This window comes from Ambystoma mexicanum, chromosome 3q (assembly GCF_040938575.1).
Source record: "Ambystoma mexicanum isolate Mex_15411 chromosome 3q, UKY_AmexF1_1, whole genome shotgun sequence".
Classification (NCBI taxonomy): Eukaryota; Metazoa; Chordata; class Amphibia; order Caudata; family Ambystomatidae; genus Ambystoma; species Ambystoma mexicanum.
In genome coordinates, this window is record NC_090926.1 from 37,941,314 (window position 1) to 37,960,992 (window position 19,679).

Consider the following 19,679-nt stretch of genomic DNA (forward strand, 5'->3'; position numbering starts at 1 on the left):
GGAACAACCGGAGAAGCAGTTGCAAAACCTGTAGTGTTGATGGTGCTGGTAGAAAATACCCTTACCCTCGGCATTGGCATGCTTCTATAGGTTTCACATGGTTATTTGGGAATATGAGCCCAAGGACTGAAAAGGGTTGACAGTGCTTTGGACGGTGTTACCCTTTAATGTGGGTGAGTCTAACAGGTGATTATTAATCATAGTTTGTAGTCTTCCTGTGGTATTGGGTAGGCCTGTATGGGCTGTCTGTGAGCTTTAAACCAGAAGGATGAAGTTTTAGAGGGTGGTTACTTAGTTGAAGGGAATGGACTAACCAAGTTTAAGAAGTGGGGGGAGGGATACATGTAAGATTAAGGGCCCTCCATGGCCAAGGTAGCAGGCACCTACTAGTGAAACAAATAAGGCAGCTTGCAAGATGCTGTTGCTGGCGTAAATTGGGTTCCCTTTTGATTGTGTGGAGTCATAGGATATTGAGGCGAGCAGGTGTATAGTTAGGTATATGTGATATTTCAGCTTTATAAAGACCACACATCAAAAAGACCAATGTATTTTGGCCGTTATGTGTCCGGCCTTTAAAAGCGGAAATAGCACACTACTGGCTTGGTGTCACTCACCCAATCCCTGTCGAGAAACCCTACCCCTACCATCCCCCACCCAGACACACTGACCCATACACACAAACTTGCATACACACTCAAGTTTACCTGCTCCCCCCCCTCCCTTGCACACGCCACAAACATTCCTCCTCCTCCCTCACAGACACACAGAGACATTCACTAACACTCTCACACATGCACACACCAAAACCACTTACCACGGGCACCGGCATCCCTCCTCTTCCAGCCCGGCGGTGCCTGTAAGCCCCAGCGTGCACTCGTGTGCGTTGCAAGGCTGACATTTTGATGTAGAAAGACCGCTCTGAGTGGTCTAGCTAAATCAATTTTTTTACATTTTTTTAAAACAGGGTATGCATTTTTAGGGGGGAGAGTTCTGATGTTGTTCTTGGGAGGTGTTTAGTTGAAGTGCCAGGGTTTTAGATGCTTTCTGAAAGTTAATTTGTCTTCTTCTGTACGAATGTATTTAGGTAAGGTGTTCCAGAGTTTGGCTGCTAGGAGGGGGAAGGTTGACCGTCCATGGCATTCCCAGTTCGTTCAAGTTTGGAATCATTGCTCATGCGTTGTTGCTGGATTATAGCATTGTCGATGGTATGTAGTGTGAAAATATCCTTGTGATGGATTCCAGGCCATGGCCATAGCATGAGCAATGCATAGTGTTTTGAAGTACATCCTCTTTTTACGTGGAATGCAGTGAAGTTTGCCGAGTGCTGGGTGATGTGTTAGTATCGGGAGGCTTATTGGCGCTGGGTAGGGCTGAAACTTAATTTGCTCAAAATGCAGCTGGAAGACAAATTTTTAGAGTATGAATGTCCTCCCCATTCTCAAGCCTTAGGCGATCCTTACCTTGGCTCACTGTTAAGGATCGAATGGATTTTGAAATGTGCTTGGTTTTTAAATGTCTAAACAATTTTGCCCCATCTTATCTGTCAAAAAAATCAACTGGTGTCATCCAGCCTGACAGTTGCGATCAAGTAACAAACTACTATTACAAATTCCCCCTTCGAAGTGCCATAGATTTGGAGTTTATGGGCCTAAACTATGCAATTGTCTCCCTTTGGAGATTCGGGACCTCAAATCCCTATATCAGTTCCGCAGGGCGCTGCAAACCCATCTATTTAAGCAATCTGGATAGGTGAGACACCTAAATGTGGTTTCCGCTCACGTGCTTTCGGGTTGATAGCTGGTAATAAGTAGTGTTTCGCCTCTCTTTTCATGTTGTCTATTTCGAATCTGTGCCTAGACACAATTAAGGGGCTGATTCATGGAATTTGTGCACTGAAAAACTGGGATTTGTGCGCCATTCTGCCCCGCAAATCCCTGTTTAACAAATGGGGATTTGCGGGCAGAATGGTGCATAAATCCCTGTTTTTCGGCGCACAAATTCCATGGATCAGCCCTTAAATTTGTTAAGTGAGCATTAGAAATTATTCAAAATCAAATAAAATCAAAATCTTTTCAATCTAAGGGGTAATCACACTGCCACATTTTGAGCCCCCTGAAGTCTGTTCAGTACATTTTCAGGATGTCTAAGGAAGATGTGGTTGGCATAGTCAAGTCTTGATAGTACCAGTGAGATAATTGCAATAGTTCTTCGTGTGAAGGTCAGTTAGGGCAGGTGTGTCGTAATTTGTGGAGCTGGAAAACACAGCCCTTCATGATCGCATTAACATGTGGTTCTATTGTGAGATTTCTTGTAGTAGAGGTAGGTAATGTTGAAGTCCTATGACTTCCCTCCAGGTGATTGTTACATAATTCGATGGCACTGCACTGTTGTTCAGGATTTCTGTTTCAGCTGGGTTGAGTTTAAGTCTGTTGCATGTTGTCTGCATAGTTGAAGCATGCAAATCCTGTGTTGCCAATGAAATTCAGGCAGGGGTGATTTGTATGTTGAAGAGAAGAGGCGAGAGACTGGAGCCTTGAAGTACTCTGCATGTTAGGTCGGGCGAGGAGGTGATATGAAAGGGACTACGAGTGCTGTTTCTGTTATTTTTTTTTGGGAAGGGTGTGATACAGCATTGGGTGATTCTCTTTGCCCCAATGTCCTCTAGTCTTTTCAGTGGGAACTCATGATTGATGGTGTCAAATGCTGCAGAAATGTTCAGTAGAATACATGCACAAGTTATGTCATTGTCCTCATTCTTTAATCTGTCTCAAGTTGAGCGCAGTGTTAGTTATGTTTCTCGCATTGGCCTGAACCCATGTTGGGATTCATGGAAGAGGATTTTGATCACAATATATTCCTGTAGCTGCTGATATGTGAAAGTTGTCAAGGACTTTGGCAACAAAAGCTTCTGATGGAGATTGGGTGGTAGTTGTCTGGGTCACTTTCATCTACCATGGGCTTTTTAAGAATAGGGTTTAACAAAGGTGGTTTTGAAGGCAAGCGGCAGAGTTCCTTTCTTGCTGGAAGCATTGTCAAGGGACAGAAAAGTGGGGATTAAACCTGGTTGCTTATTTATCAATTTGTAGATGATGGAAGGGCACAGGCCTGCCACAGAGTCTGCCATGTTGCTGGCATTGATTATGAAAGCATTTCCTTAGTGGAGAAAGAAGTTAATGATGGCATGGAAGTAGCTGAGGGTATCTCCTCTCGAGATGGGTATGGCACTGTTGGTCCTTTCCTGTCCACGTGGTCTTGGATTTGTTACATTTTGTTGAAGAAGTGTGCTACGATGGAATCACAGAAATTATGTGTGGGTATAGTAGTTGTGCTGCATGGTTCCTGAATTCATGGATGGTTTCTGATTCTTCCTTCTGGCTGTGTTGCGTGGGGTCAATACAACATGAGTAGTGGGCTTTTCTTGCTTTGATCATTTCTGCTCTGTAGCATTGCAGTTGTGAATGGTGGGCCAGATTGTCTGTTGCTGAGTTGCTTCTCCAAATTCTTTGGAGCTTCAGTTTTTCTTTTTTGTTACCTTTCAGCTTGGCAATGTACTACTTGGAGGTTTAACTATGTTAGTCCACAATAAAATCATTACCAGTTCAAAATGCCAAGGGTGGACATTGATACCATGCCGGGCCCAGACTTCAGCATGTGTTATACATTTTCACTGACCATCTTCAAGATGAAGAAGCTGATAGTTAGGGCATGCCAGATTGACCCTCCCAAAGATCCATGCCCTTCCACCCTTGCAAATAAAATGGCTGCCCATCTGGCTACAGACCTTAGAACCATTTTACAAGACTCCTTCCAAAGCAGCAGAATACCGGCAGCACTTGAACTATTGGAAACACCCTGGGTGGATGCAGGATATTCCAGCAACTATAGACCTTCATTCATTTTGCCTTTTCTGGCAAAACTCTTGGAACCGACGTCAGCTGCTCAATTGCAAGAATATGCAAAGCCCCAAAAAGTCTGACTAAAGACAGTTCCAGGTTATCTCACAGCACTGAAGCTGCTATTGTTTCAATGCTGACAGTTTAAGCAAACAGGGAGATGGTAATGGGATTAGAGAGCTCATTTTATTAGAATTTCCACTGAACTTCGACATCATGTACCTTTCTGTCCCCAGGGGTAAACTACGTAGACAAGGTATGAAAGGGTTGCCGCTGAGATGGAGCCAGTCATTCGTTTCACAGAGGGAAAAAACTGTGTCCCTCGCTGTTTATGGTCAGCTGCAGAAAACATGGTGAGTGGTGTTTCACTGGGGTCAGTCCTTCTTGCCCTCCCTTTTATCTGTATATGCATCTCAATGCAAAACACCATAGACCCCGTTTACAAGTCTAAAAAACGCCCATTGATGGCTGCATCCAAAAAGTCTGCTTTTTTAGGCCAATTTGGAGCAGCCTTTAACTTGCGCGAAATGCTAATTTTGGGAGGGCTTACCCCCCACACGCACCCTTGAAGTCAATCAATAGCAGGCAAAAATGGTATACCTAGAACCCATGGGATGCACTTTTACTCATACACCAAAGACATGCAATACGTCCTCCATTTTGAATAGCAATTACAATCTGTTAGCAAATACATTTCCCATTTGCATGATGAAAGTATGGCCCCAGAAGGACGGAAACAGGCTAACATAGAATACCATCATGACAGAAATTCTGCTATGTGGAAAAGCTAAGTTCATATGAGATTGCACTTTTTGGCCTGAGTCCTGTTATAGAGGTGGAAGACATGAGCATCCTGATTGACTATAATTATAATAAGTTTTTTTATAACGCGCTTAATACCAGAGAGGTTTCTAAGCGCAGACCCAGGATTCGGACCTGTGTTGCTCTGTGTGGTCTTGTGTCCAAGACAAGCATGTTGCCACTGAGCTATACTACCCGTTACACAGTAGTCTCTTCCACAGATCAAATCAATTACTAAAATATGTGTTTATGAGATGCATCTACTCAAGAGAATATTTGACCTGTTCCTTTTGCCCAACACAACATAGCAGCCAATACCTTCATATCATTCAGACTTGACTATTTTTATTTTATTTTATTTATTTCTGAAACTCACAGAGAAAGCAATGCATTCTTGGCACAAAAACACATACAGAACTGACCATTGATAGCAGAGCAGACAGCATAGGGGTGAATGTGACTTGAAGATCAGCTGTTGTCAGAGGAAGATGGAAGATGCAGGGGAAGGTGGAAAGTGGGCTACTGTATGAGATTTACCTGCCACTTCCTTAATGTTATACTAGGTGGCTGTAGTTATCCAGAGTGCTTCAGCCCACCTGTTTACAGGGTTGTAGTGGCAAGCCCGCAGTCCCCCAGCCCAGAAGACATAATTTGCTACAGGTGGGTTGAATTATGTTCAAGGCAACATTTATTGATCCCCTATTGTTTCAAGATCAACTATGGCTTTATAAAGCTACCAGATGCCCACCTTCCTGCAGATGCCCACCTTCCTGCAGATGCCCACCTTCCTGCAGATGCCCACTTTTACTGCTGATGCCCACCTTCTGCAGATGCCCACCTTCCTGCAGATGCCCACCACCTGCAGATGCCCACCTTCTGCAGATGCCCACTTTTACTGCTGATGCCCACCTTCCTGCAGATGCCCACCTTCTAGTGGTGCCCAGCTCTGAAAAGGGTAGTACCGGTTGTAGAGCTTTCACTGCACAGGTGACGCACACTTGGAATTCCCCACCTGCAAAGCTGCATAATAACAAGACCCCCTACTCTTCTAGAAACACTTACAAACACGTTTCCAATTCAACTCTCTTTGTCTCCCATTGCTTTTCTGCACTTTAGCCAGTTGCTGCGTTAACTCCATGTGGACTCTTTTCCCTACAATGTTTCTGCAAGTTTCTCTCACTTTGTCTTCTCGATTCACTACCACCATGAGACCGCTTTGGAGGCATGCATGCAAGCCGCCTATACATTGTTTATATGTACACATACAAACATACATACAGTTCTAGTTGTCCTTTTATCTTGCTTACCATTTTCTGGACTTTTCCAGCCTCCACTTTGAATGCCTTGGTGTCCTGCCGGCTCAGATCTTGGGTCAGCTGACGGTTCAGGATCCTCAGGCTGCAAGCAAACCTTTGACTCACGCGGCTGCTCGGTGCAAAGTGATATTCTGAGAGGACAATGGAGACCCTGATCAGACTCTGCAAGGCTTGAGAAAATACACTCTGCCTTCTCTACTGCAAATATGTTTCTGCTGGCACTAGTTCAGCAATCCCTCTTTCACTTTATCAGTCCACCTTTCCCAAATCCATCACCTACCTTTTTTGTCTATTCTTCTCAACCATCATTCCCACATCCTAATTTCATCCAACAGGCAACACACAATCCACACATGATATCTGTCATACACATACATCCAACCATCTCCGCAGTCCTCCCTCTAATGACATGTGAGGGCACCTACCTTGTGTGATTTGCTTACTCTATCGACAGTATTGTTTAGTTGTTCTTTGTATGTTTTGTTTCTTGTCATGCCATGCAGTGACAGGGAGTTTAGTTGCAACCATGGCCCTTTCTTCTGAAAGTTGGAGACATATGAGTTTTCTCGCGATATTTAAGGAGAGACTCACTAGGGCATCTGGAAAACTGACCAGGGAGAGTCCATCAGCTAGGCGCCATCTTAGGTGGGGTAGAACATTGCCGGTCACAGACTCCCATTCATGCACTAAGAGTTGGATTCGAGGACACCAGCGATCTCTCAACATGCATTCTACATATGCATGGTGGCAATGTATCAGTCTTGATAACCATCTTGCAGTGACTATTATAGAAACATTTCGCCCTGACGGAACAACAATTTTGAAAGATCTTCCACTATAGGACCGCAGCATGGACGCTGTTTTTGTTCACACCTATTGAAAGCTGCCAAATCCCACTGGAACGTGTGCAGTGGAGACTCGTTATAGTATAGATGCGAGCTTATTGAGTATGCAGATTCTACAAGAGCGATGGCAATATGGAGACTTTGTGGCGGTATCTCTGTCTTGTTCGCAAATATTTATAAGGAATGTTCTGGAGAGCAAAGCGAAAATAGGAGACAGAATATTATTGGCACTTAATCAACATCTCGATGCGTGCTATCTGATGCACACCAGTTCTTCTATGATTTTCCAGCATGATTATGGAATAGCAATGCATTAGCCAATGCATGGGAGCATCATGCAGCAGATGGGGAGGCGGTGCAATTCATTTCAAGGTACACGTGCATCCCTGGATCTTCATGGTGCCCAAGCAATCACTGGATGTTACACCTTCAGCGCAACTGCAATCCCAAGCACATCTCTTGCACAAGGAAACAACATGCTACTTCCAAAAGCAACCTCAGTTTCATGGAGTGAAGAAAATATTATTATACAACAAATTCAGTTAATGCACCTGCAGCAGGCTAATGCCTCAAGTTTGTTTGTGATTCCTGGAAATTGATCAGTCGGGGAATCATCTCTGGATACAGTGGCAGTGACCACTCCTGCTGCTGCACTAGAAAGGTTCAGTCGACCTTGCTGGGATTCAGCTCTGCAACCTGCAGATCACACACAGACTCACAGCGGTGAGCGCTTAACTCACTGAGCTATCTAACCGGCTGCATAGCACTTTATGTGCTTAGTTTACAGGTATAGCAATGCTTTTGTAGAATTTTTTCAATGTACAGAACTACAATGCTTCAGCTGAAAGAAGAGACGTCACTGTTGTCCCTTACAAGTGATTGACAATGCTTTGTTTAGAGACGTAAAAAGATTATTTCTTTTTGCGTTAGTTTGGTCCTAGAAAATAAAATGGCAGCCAAGAGGACAAGAGGTAGATCCTCTAGTTTATTAACAATATTTTCTCATAAAAAGTGATTTGTTGTTGCTCGTATCTAACAAAACGCAAAGAGAGGTACAAGTGAAAGTAAGCCCTCCAATAGAGATCCTTCATATAGGTTATCAACCTTTACCAACAAACAAAAAGCGCTATGGGGCAAGCCTTACTATAAAAAAACTCCCGGGAGTTTTAACATAGAGACACTTCATGGGTGTTCGGTTTACATTTGTGTCATTTCTGTCTAGTATTTTGTTAGATGTCGTAATATTTGGTTGTATCTGATGTGTAATGTTAAATTAGTCACATCCACTTTGTTTTTTAATGTTTTTAAAAAAAAAATTTTGTAATACATATGAATGAATAAATTGAATCAATTTGAAAATCTAACTTGTGTTGCAGTACCAAGTCCATTCTGTCAGGACCACTGGTTTAGATAGGAGCAACAACAAATCACTTTTTATGAGAGAATATTGTTAGTCATCTAGAGGATCTACCTCTTTTCTTACATGTACATTGAGGTCTACTACCTCCGACCGTAGAGAGGTCTACTCGGGTCTAGAGTCCTTCCTTTTTACAATTTTACCTGTTTTAGGTATATAGCCAAGAGGACAATACATGTCATGGGATCTGGGAAATGGTATAATGCTTATGTTATGTTATGGTGTCATTTGGTTGCATTTACTCAAAAAGAAAACAAAAATGTGGTAAAAATGTGGAAACAATGTCAAACAATCCATATTTCCATACAGAAGAATGTTTTTATAGATACGGATCAATAAAATTCTCCCTTTCACCACAAACATGAAAGGTTTTAGAATTGCAAGCAGTAATACTAGATTAAGCATTATAACGGTTCACAGGAGTTATTTACTGGAACTTTCCTGGCTTTGGGTGGTATGGTGTATCTGGATTTATTGCGCTACTACAAGCCATTTTAGACGCCTAAAACCTCAATTGGAATGACAGGAACTGCACAGAACGCCGGAAGAGTTAGGTGTAAGCGAAATGCGCACAAGTCGTCTTATATGCAATTCCTAAACGCCTCCTTTTAACAGCCTGAACTGCACAGAATATCACGGTGGAGTCTTCGAAGTAAGAGAAACACACACATGTGAACTTAAATGCAAGGCATCAATGCTAATTCGAACCGCAGGATTAGTACATCAGAATTTACAGAGCGCCGAGCAGGGCCTACTTGCAAATTAAACTTCATGTGAACCAATGACTAGCTCTGAGAGCAGCGGAGACTATACAAGACACCTCCAAGTATGTAGCGCTTAAAGGTAGTGGTTAGAAGCGTATTGACTGCATAAAACGTGACCACATACTGGAATACATTCTGAATGCAAAAGGTCTCATTTTTAACTAAAGCACGGCCACAGATAGTTGAATAAGTCAACACAAACTCTGCAGCAGCACATCCAGGGCATGAGATTAGCCTAACACAGTCTAACAGGGGAGGTCATAAAGTCACAAGTGTGGCAAGAGTTAAATTAGATAAGACCCATGCGAGCCTCTAAACGGTAGCATGACAAAAACACGGTGTGCTAGACTACAGTAGACTACAGTATGTCTAGTTTTTTTTTAACCAAGCATGTTTCAACTTGCTTTTACTTTACAAACCACACTGAACATGATAGCTGACTCCCCCGGAAAAGGGAACAATAACCTGTCCAGGGAGCACCTTGAAACTTGGATATGATTAAGATGAGGTGTGTACATTGTGTCGGTCGTTTCTGAGAGAAGACAACACTGACTCCTTTAACGCTTGGCAGAGGAGACAGACAGCCTAATGGGTTGTGTGGGAGAATGACAGGGAGAAGAGGGGATTGATTAGAACCCATCAGCAGGACAGGTCCAGAAGAGAGCTAGCCCACGTTAAGCACATGCAGGATGGGAGTGCTACTCATGCTTCTGTGCGATCCCTTTCTATTGCACAGCACAAGAGGCCTACCTAGCACACGATTCTGTGTGTCCCGAATCTGAATTAGGAGCAATGAATAGACGTTTTTCGGAGACCAAAGCAGGGCAGGGAGTAGCATTGAAGGAGTACAGGATGGGTTTTTTGTATGTATGTTGAAACCACTGGGTTTAAAAGAGTAATGCAGTGTCTTGTTTTTATAGAAGGTTTAGGCCAGAGGTCATTGGAAATGACAAGAGCTGGGTACTGCTGCATACAGGAACATGGCGCATGCTGGCCTGCCTGCTTAATGAGCGCATGCAAATAGATATACTTTGCTTAGAGATAGTCATATGCTGACGTCTCTCTATTTTTAGAACAATTGAGTAGTAACGTTAAAATCTTTCTTTTAAAAGGCCCAGTTGATAGTGTGATTTTATTGAATCCAGATGCAACAAGCAGGAATGTTTAAAATGGTTTAAAATAATTAGATTCATAAGGAGTCGGACTATTGTTTGGCGTTTCTGAAACCAATGCATGTTGATTGAGAGGTGTTTAAAGGTTAAGATCACTGTTGACAATATCAAAGCATTGAAGAATGTTTTAATGAATTGTGGTGATTAAGAACAAACTTGCAATGACTGGTTAAACCCAAATGTTTAAATATACACTTTAAAACTATAAACCAATGTGTTCTTAGTGGAGCCTTAAGAGCCCAGTGGCTGACCAAGAGTTAAATGAATATTTTTTTTGTTATCAAAAATGTGCATCTGAAAATTAAATAATCTCAGTAATAGAGACTGATTAAACTCACACTCCCCATTTACAAAAAGGGGGTTGGGGTAAATGTGAGCACATGGTATATTAGCTGCATGGTTAGAGGTAGAATTAGAAAAAGCAATTATCAGTGACTTATTTAACAGTAATCCGGTCTTGTCAAGAAGGGATTGTAGCCCCTCTCAGCTAGGGGTGGAAGGCCCCCCTGGGAGAAATCTAGAGCCAGTCCTACCCCTGAGGTGGATGGTGGCAGCAAAGGGGTCCCCAATTCCTGCCCTCCCCTTGTGCCAGTGTGTATCTTTGCAGACCTTTGTAATATCCAGCCTGAACTCCATTACGAGATAACGTGCCAGTCTCTTTCTATATTCAAATCTCCCACATCAGAAGTAAGGAGAACCCAGCAACCTGCAAGAATAATGCCTCACTGCGGCAGCGACGCAGGCACTGAGAGCCAAAGAGATTGAGAGAGGCCACTGCCGTACGCAGCCTTACAGAAGACATCACAGGCAGGATCACACAAGACCCGTAGACGACCGGGGACTGCAAAGGAAGAAGGACCCACCCTCCCTGGAAAGAAATAACCAGGAAACCCCATGTATTGGGATCCCGGAGCAACAATAGAACCATAGGCCTTCCTGGGTCCCCAGCTTCAGTACATGGCAACGTCACTTCCCCCCCGAGCAGGGGAAAGACGCTTGCAGGTCCCCTAGACCACCTAGGGACACAAAGGGGTGAGGAAACTACCCTCCTCAAATAGACATACTGGAAGACCCCATGGGAATGGGTCTCTTAAAAGGAAATCAGACATTGGACTTCTTAGGTTGCCATCAATGGTATGCGGCAAGCCCGCATAGAGGAAGTGGTTGAGGATTAGGCCCCTTCCTATGATGTTTCACTGCACGCTCATGGCCCAGGTGAGGAAGAAAGGGCAAGATTGCCAAGGGAGAACTACCCAATAGTGGGAGAGGCAGGGGGATCTAAGAAAGGGGCAGGAAGTGAGGGTTTTTTGGGTGAGGTCTGAGGTGGAGATCGAGGGCGGCCAAGACACCAGCAGGAGGAAGGAAGGAGCGGCAGCTTGTGGGGAAGATTTGTGGGGCAGGTGACGTATTGGCTTAGGAGTGAAAGAGCTTCTGCATTTTGAGAGTGCATGTTTGAGTGGTGAGTGAGTAGAGAGCTTAGTGTAAGGAGTGAATGTGAACTGAATCGTGTACAGTGGAAGACAGGTGTTTGAATAGTTTGGAGGGAGGTGTAGTAGTGTGGAGGAGATTAATAGTGTGGAGGAGGTGAGTAGTAGTGTGGAGGAAGAGAGTAGTAGTGTGGAGGAAGAGAGTAGTAGCGTGGAGGAAGAGAGTAGTAGTGTGGAGTGGAGTAGTAGTGTGGAGGAAGAGAGTAGTAGCGTGGAGGAAGAGAGTAGTAGCGTGGAGGAAGAGAGTAGTAGTGTGGAGTGGAGTAGTAGTGTGGAGGAAGAGAGTAGTACTGTGGAGTGGAGTAGTAGTGTGGAGGAAGAGAGTAGTAGCATGGATAAAGAGAGTAGTAGTGTGGAGTGGAGTAGTAATGTGAGCGAGGGGAGAAATACTGTGGAGAAGGGGTGTTGTGTTGTAGTGGAGATGAGTAGTGTTGTGGGAGGAGGGGCGTAGGAGTGTGGAGGAGAGGGCAGTGGAGAAAGGAATGGAGTGGTCGTAGTAGGAGGAGTAAACATTAAAAGGTGGAGTCGAGATTGAGGAGGGGTGGCATATTAAAGAGGCAGTAAAAAGATGGGGGATTAAGAAGGAGAACCAGAAAGGTAGAGTGAGACTACGCCTAAATCAAGCCAGTATAAGTGGGAGGCTCCATTCCAAATCCCACTAGAGCACTAACCCAGGAACCATTGCCATGACTGTGAGTGATTATTGTGACATCTGTAACAACAAGGACCCAACAAATTGTGCATTTAACCCTTAAAGTGATATCTGTAAAAAAAAAAAAAACCGCTGCAGAGATGTCAAAAAGGGTATAAAATGCCAAAATAACAGCCTGGGGTAAAGGAATATTGTGTATATCTTCGAGTGTGAGAGCTTGAGAAATCACCTGACGTTACTATGATATGCAGACCAGCTGTATTCGGAGCTCATTCTCTGTTTTAGTTGACACCTGAGTCCCAGGTCACCAGACGGTGCAGGGCAATGCACTGTATTGGCATTCTGTGCCAGGGTACTATGTGGGTGATAGGTGGCCCAAGGGTCCCAAAGGGCTTGTTTAGAGTCCTTGCACTTCCACATAAATTACCCGTTTCTGGCAACAACGTGAGATAAGGGGTTGCTCTTACTTGCAGAGAATAGCAACACAATTGTTCTGCCAACCTACCATTTTCCATGGTACAGGCAAGTGTTTTAAACATAACAGTTGCACCTTAAATCGTTTAGTCTGTTACCTCTTTTACCAATTTTCCAATAGTCACATTTAAAAGTAGGCTTTTTCTACAGTTTGCTTGTTTAGTTTCAAAGTTTGGGGTGCTGAATCACTTGTTTGATTTGATCTGATGTAGTCTGTATAGGGATAGGTTGGGGTGAATGCTCATTTTCCATTTAGTACCCACGATTTAGCCCACTCTGGATCTTGTAAGAGGAATGATAAAGTCCAGAATGTACATGCTGGATAAACCATAGAAGTAGGTGGTATAATTCACTCAATGCAAAACAGCATCCAGAGAGCTTTTGGGGGCGTGACAGCGCATACTCCAAAGTAGCGCTCGGTTCGTTCATGCCTGCTTTCGTTTCAGGTTAGCAGGCTGTTACTTGCTCTGCCTGCCCCCAAACACAAAGGTGATCACTATTGATAGCCTCGGGCTCCCTCTGGGGTATAAATACCTTCAAAGCATTATGGAAAATAGAAACATGAGTTGAGTCCCCTTTTCTTCTCCCATGGACGAGATGCGGGCAGCAGGAACGACGAGGGCTCTGAGGTGATCAGGTAAGTGAAGGAAGGAGGGTGGAGGTGGGAACCTGACGGAAGGTGGACAAGATTGAGACATGGCTTGGAGGGGGTCCCATAAAAATGGCAGACATCTGAGGGACGTATTTGGGTGCCGAGAGAACTCTGGAGTTACTGTTAAAGTATGCCCTTATTTACGGTCACCTGATGGGCTAGACGCTCTCTCGCGGGTACGAATATGACATCTGCCTAACAAAAGAATATATAGCTTGGAGATGAAATCCATTATCTGCAATATCTCCAAGAGATAACTGGTATCTAAGGCTCGAGAAAACTTCACTGGCTCCCGGCAGCAGCGAGGGTGCGATTCAAAATTCTCACTCTGGCATATAAGTGCTATTTGGAAATGCCCCTGACTACTTGAAAGAGAAACTGGAACTCTTTAAGCCTCATTGATCTCTACGGTCTACCAATGCTCAACAGCTCACAATTCTGCGTTTCAAAAGAGCAAGAGGGAATGGTAGATCCTTTCCAGTATTGGTCGCACAGGCTTGAAATGAATTGCCAATTGAACTGTGCATGGAGAAACGTCACCCAATTTTCAAGAAAAGTTTCAAAACTCTCCTTTTGAGTAGAATTGATTAGTCTCTTTTTGTCTTGTCTTCTGTTTGTGTTTCATGTAAGCGCCTTGATGCCTGAGGTTTTTGGCGCTATACAAATAAACATAACATTACACCATCTATCCAACCAGGTCTGTTGTCAGAAATGTACCAAAGTATCAACTGAAAAGGATACAATACTCAAAAGGATACAGGAGGTAGGGTCTTCCGGATCCCTGTTCACCCGACTTGATAGTCGTGAAGTCAACAAAGACCTTCCAAATGATACAACCCTCTGGCTGATAAAACAGGCAGAGCGATGGATCACTGGAAAGGGCGTGGGTAAGGTATAGTAATCCAGCCTAGGACAAATTAAAGTATCATGAATAACTGCTCCAACCTGAGTATGATGAATTAGATAATGACAGGAATGATCACACTGACCTGTATCACTGGGTAGAACAATCCAGAAGTCTCTTGATGGATTTGAAATGAAGAACAAAACGACAGGGAAGGGAAAATTAGTAAGGGAGACTTATCCCGAACGGAACGAGGCTCACGCTAGATACGGGTTGAATTCACCACAGGATAGCGTCCAAAGTTCAGTTCAAAGTCACTTCCAATGATCCTTGAAAGGCTTCCTTCCCACTTTAGGGATCAATCCTTCTGTTAATTCCACAGATGCAGGAGTTAGAAGAAAATAGCGTTTGAAGACAACGTGAGCGTGTGGATTTACACGCGAGCAGGATTCGCGCAGCCTGGGCCAGCCGCGTGTGAAGACAACGTGCGCGTGTGGATTTACACGCGGGCAGGATTCGCGCAGCCTGGGCCAGCCGCGTGTGAAGACAACGTGCGCGTGTGGATTTACACGCGGGCAGGATTCGCGCAGCCTTGGCCAGCCGCACTTGAAGACAAAGAGCGCGCGTGGATTTTACACGCGGGCAGGATTCCGCAGCCTTGGCCAGCCGCGATTGAAGACAGAGAACGCGTGTGCATTATCACGCGAAGGGATAGCTCCAGGAATCAGCGTGTGGCGGAACACACGCTATCGAAGGCCCAAAAGTAGCTGTAGGATTATGCCAGGAAGTAGATCAGAGGTTTAGCTACACAACGCCAATAGAGACGATCAGAAGCAGCGAGTGAAGTTTCTACGCTGCTTAAATACTTAATACCGTAGTTCACGTGACGAAGCAAAAGTCACGTGAAGTTAGCGACGTGAAAAGTGTAAACGTCGTTTTCCCGGTAACGTATCGAATAGCCTCCATTTGGAGTAGAACGGTCTCGCTGTCCTACGAGCGTAGCGTCCAGCATGCATGACAGTGCCATCCCCCAAAGGGACAACCTCTCCCCTTCTTGTGTGAAAGCGCTTCAATAAAGCAGGAGCATGTATGTTGGAAAGAGGTTCCCAGGACCTATCTTCGGGACCATAGCCCTTCCAGTCCACCAGATAATATGGTCTACCAGAACGGAGTTTCATATCCAGTATGTCCTGTACCTCGTATTCATCAGACCCCCGCACAGAAATAGCAACAGGCCGTACAGGCAGTCTAGTAGTGTCAGAGAACGGCTTAATGAGCGAGACGTGGAATACAGGATGCACCCGCCATCGTTGTGGCAAAGCCAGACGTACAGCAGCAGGATTAAGAACATGGAGCACTTCATACGGACCGATGTATCTAGGCAACAATTTCTTTTTGCCTGGAATCCTTAAGTTCTTAGTGGATAGCCAGACTTTCATCCCAGCCTTATAGACAGGTGCGGATACCCTATGAGCATCGGCATAGAACTTGTCACGTCGTTTAGCCTGCTCCAATTGCTGCTTCACCTTTCTTTGTAATCTCTTCAGATCACGAAGAGTACGGCCTGCGGCAGGCGTGTCCAGGGATAGACCGGAATCCAGAGGTATTGATCGGGGGTGTTGTCCATAGAGAGCATAGAACGGTGAAGTGCCTATGGCACTATGATAAGAGTTGTTATAGGCAAATTCAGCCGCCGGCAGTACCGTGAGCCAATCCGATTGGTATTGCAAACACAGACACCGCAGATATTGTTCCATAGTACAATTGACCCTTTCAGTCTGTCCGTCGGTTTGAGGATGATAAGCGCTGGACATTCTATCATCAATTAGTAATGCAGATGTTAAAGCTCTCCAAAAGCGTGACGCAAACTGCGAGCCCCTGTCAGTAATGATTACTGACGGTAGACCAAAGAAACGAAATATATGTTGGATGAACAGTTCAGCCAGAACAGTAGCAGTTGGTAAACCAATACAAGGAATAAATAGGGCCAATTTAGTGAAATAATCCACTACGACCCATAGGGTATCATATCCCTGATTTGGGGGGAGTTCCACCACAAAGTCCATAGATATCATGTCCCATGGTTTGGTAGGGACAGGCAGGGATTGGAGTAAGCCCACTGGTTTACCAGGTGTATTTTTACATTGGATACATACAGAACAAGAAGATACGTAGTTTATAACGTCTTTTGCCATGGATGGCCACCAGCACCACCTTTTGAGCAGGTCCAGTGTTTTTTTCCGTCCAGGATGGGCTGCAATCAAGGAATCATGATTCCATTTGAGGGCTTTATTCCGCATTGAAGGAGTTGGTAGATAAAGCACTCCTTGTGTGAATGGTAAACCGTTATGCACGTCCAGATTCATATCCTGGACTACTTGTGGATTGTTTTTTACCCACTCTTGTATTTCGGTTTTTAAGGATGGTTGAACCGAACAACTACAAATCACATGATCTGCCAACAGCTGGGTCTGTACTTGTTTTTCTTCCTGCGCCTCTTTACTCATACGGGACAAAGCGTCCGACTTAACATGTTCTCGGGCAGGACGATAGGTGACCTGGAAATCGTATTGGGCAAAAAAGACATGCCATCTGGCCTGACGGGCCGTAAGGCATTTCATGGATTTGAATGCTTGGAGATTTCTATGGTCAGAGTACACCAACACCTGTTGTTTGGCCCCAAGAAGATGATGACGCCATTCTCGGAAGGCATCTTTGATAGCCAGTAGTTCCCGCTCAGTAACGGTGTAGTTCCGTTCATATGAGGTGAGTTTACGAGAGAAGAAAGCCACTGGGTGTTCCTCCTTGGTTTCCGTGCAAACTTGTGAGAGCACTGCGCCAATAGCGACACTGGATGCATCCGCTTCAACGACAAACTGGCGATCAGGATCCGGATGTTGAAGCACGGGTGCAGTGGTAAATGCTTCCTTCAGCTTTTCGAATGCTGCTTGGGCATGTTGGTTCCAACAGAAAGGTACTTTGGAACTAGTTAAAGCCGTCAAAGGAGCTACTGTTTTGGAAAAGGAATGGATAAATCTGCGATAGAAATTCGCAAAGCCCAAGAAAGACTGTAGTGACTTGACGTTATGTGGAATTGGCCAGTTCAAGACGGCCTTTACCTTGGAACGACTCATTCGAGCACCTAGATTGGTAATGTCGTAACCCAGGAATTCCACTTCCTGTGAATGAAAGACACATTTTTCGGCTTTCACATAAAGATGGTTCTCCCTAAGTCTTTGTAGGACTGTAGAAACATGTCTGACGTGTTCCGATAAAGATGATGAGTAGATCAAAATGTCGTCCAGATAGACAACCACAAATCGGTCCATTATGTCTCTGAATATGTCATTCATGAAGAATTGAAATGTGGCGGGAGCATTGCACAGACCAAAAGGCATCACCAGATATTCGTAAAGACCATACCGTGTCTTAAAAGCGGTCTTCCATTCGTCGCCTTCACGAATGCGAACCAAATTGTATGCACCTCGCAAGTCCAATTTGGTGAAGTAACTGGAAGTGCCTAACTGATCCAACAGAACGTTTATTAGTGGTAAGGGGTATTGGTTTTTGATGGTGATATCATTAAGTGCCCTGTAATCAATGCATGGTCTGAGGTCTCCCTCTTTCTTAGGAACAAAGAATAGAGGAGATGCAGCAGGAGATTGTGAGGGCCGTATAAAGCCCGTTGCTAGCGCTTTGTCAATGTATTCTTTTAACACGACATCTTCTTTAGGTGTTAAAGAATAAACACGGCCTGTAGGAATTTTGGCACCAGGAATCAATTCGATAGGGCAGTCGTACTGTCGATGAGGAGGTAATCGTTCTGCCTGGCCTTTATCAAAGACATCAGCATAATCAGCGTATTCGCATGGTATTATATTGTCGCATCGATGTACAACGCTGATAGCAGATTCCTCCACCATAGAGGCCAATATGTGTTGTTTATTTGACACCTCCTGACTAGTAAAGCAATGTTCATTGCAATGAGTCGAAGGATATTGGAGCGATCCCGAAACCCAGTCAACAGCAGGATTGTGAAGGGTTAACCATGCAAGACCAAGTATGATCTCGTACTGCGGAGCAGCAATAACATCGAAGATGATTTCTTCTGAATGGTTATTAGATAACGTCATCTGAACCGGTACCGTCTCCTGGGTTACCATACCAGAAACTAAAACAGATCCGTCCACGGTGTTCACCGTTTCAGGTCTTTTTTTGTTTACAAGGGGTAAGGAATGGTTCTTGGCATAGGTGATGTCTATATAATTGCTGGTGGCTCCAGAATCAACCATGGCCTTGGAAACCACTTCTCGCTCATCACAATGTAACGTCACCTGAACTATTACAGGTGCATGTTTAGGAATGGTACTGGAGTCCGATGAAACACTCGACATAGGGACTCCTGCTAATGTCGAGTTTTGGCGTTTCCCGCACGCTTGACGGGTTTTTTAGGACATGTTGCCAATAAATGCTCGGAAGAACCACAGTACATACATAAGTGGTTTTTTCTTCGGTTCTCCCGTTCTGCATTGGACAATCGGCCTCTCACGGCGCCTATTTGCATGGGTTCAGGGTCGTTAGAGGCGACTGCTGGTGTCTCTGACCGCCCCGAGACTGGCATGAAGGGCTTTTTCTCTCCCTTTCGAGCATTCCTTCGGGCGTCGATTTGTAGAACCAAATCGAGCAGCTCTGGGAAACCCGTAGGAACCACAGGAACAGTAGATAAAGCGTCTTTCAGTTCTTCAGAAAGACCCTTGTAAAAAACAGCCGTTTTCTTGCTGTCAGGCCATTGGGTTTCCGCCGTCAGTTGATTGAACCGGGCAACGTAAGACATAAGGGGTTGGCTGCCCTGTTGTAGGTTAAGCAACTCTAGATCTGTGGCTTGAGTAGAGTAACGCATGTCAAAGACTTTACTCATAGCAGTCAAGAGATCGTCACAATCGTACAACAAAGGGCTATTAGTTTCCAACAAAGGGTTAGCCCAAGCAGCGGCTGTGCCCCCTAAATGGGAAAGCACGAAGGCTGCTTTTGTGGTTAGATCAGGAAAAGATGCAGGACGGCAAAGAAAATGGAGTCGGCACTGATTTACAAAGGTTCTGTAGGTTTTGGGATCACCCGTGAACCTTTCCGGAGGGGCCAAGGGAAAGTGAGTGGGCATAACCACATTAATAGTTTCCTGTGGGGGTGCCGTAGTCCCAGATCCAGATGCAGTAGCCATCGGCGCCTGTGCTCCCTGAGGACTACCATGTAGGGCGTCTTGCATAACGTCCATACGGTGCCGTAACATGTCCTGTGCAGTAACCATTTCGTTTCTCAAATCGTTGATCAACTGTGTCAAAACAGTTAAAGGATCCGTACCCTC

At 44.7% G+C, this 19,679-nt stretch overlaps 1 protein-coding gene across 1 annotated transcript in view; it reads right to left on the minus strand.

Annotated features, from left to right (window-relative positions):
- TMPRSS6 (transmembrane serine protease 6) overlaps positions 1 to 19,679 on the minus strand; it is a 392,699-nt gene that overhangs the window by 210,669 nt on the left and 162,351 nt on the right. Inside the window, exon 3 of the mRNA XM_069653013.1 lies at positions 6,002 to 6,141. Coding sequence (XP_069509114.1) covers positions 6,002 to 6,141 — 140 coding nt within the window. The remainder of the gene's footprint in view (positions 1 to 6,001; positions 6,142 to 19,679) is intronic.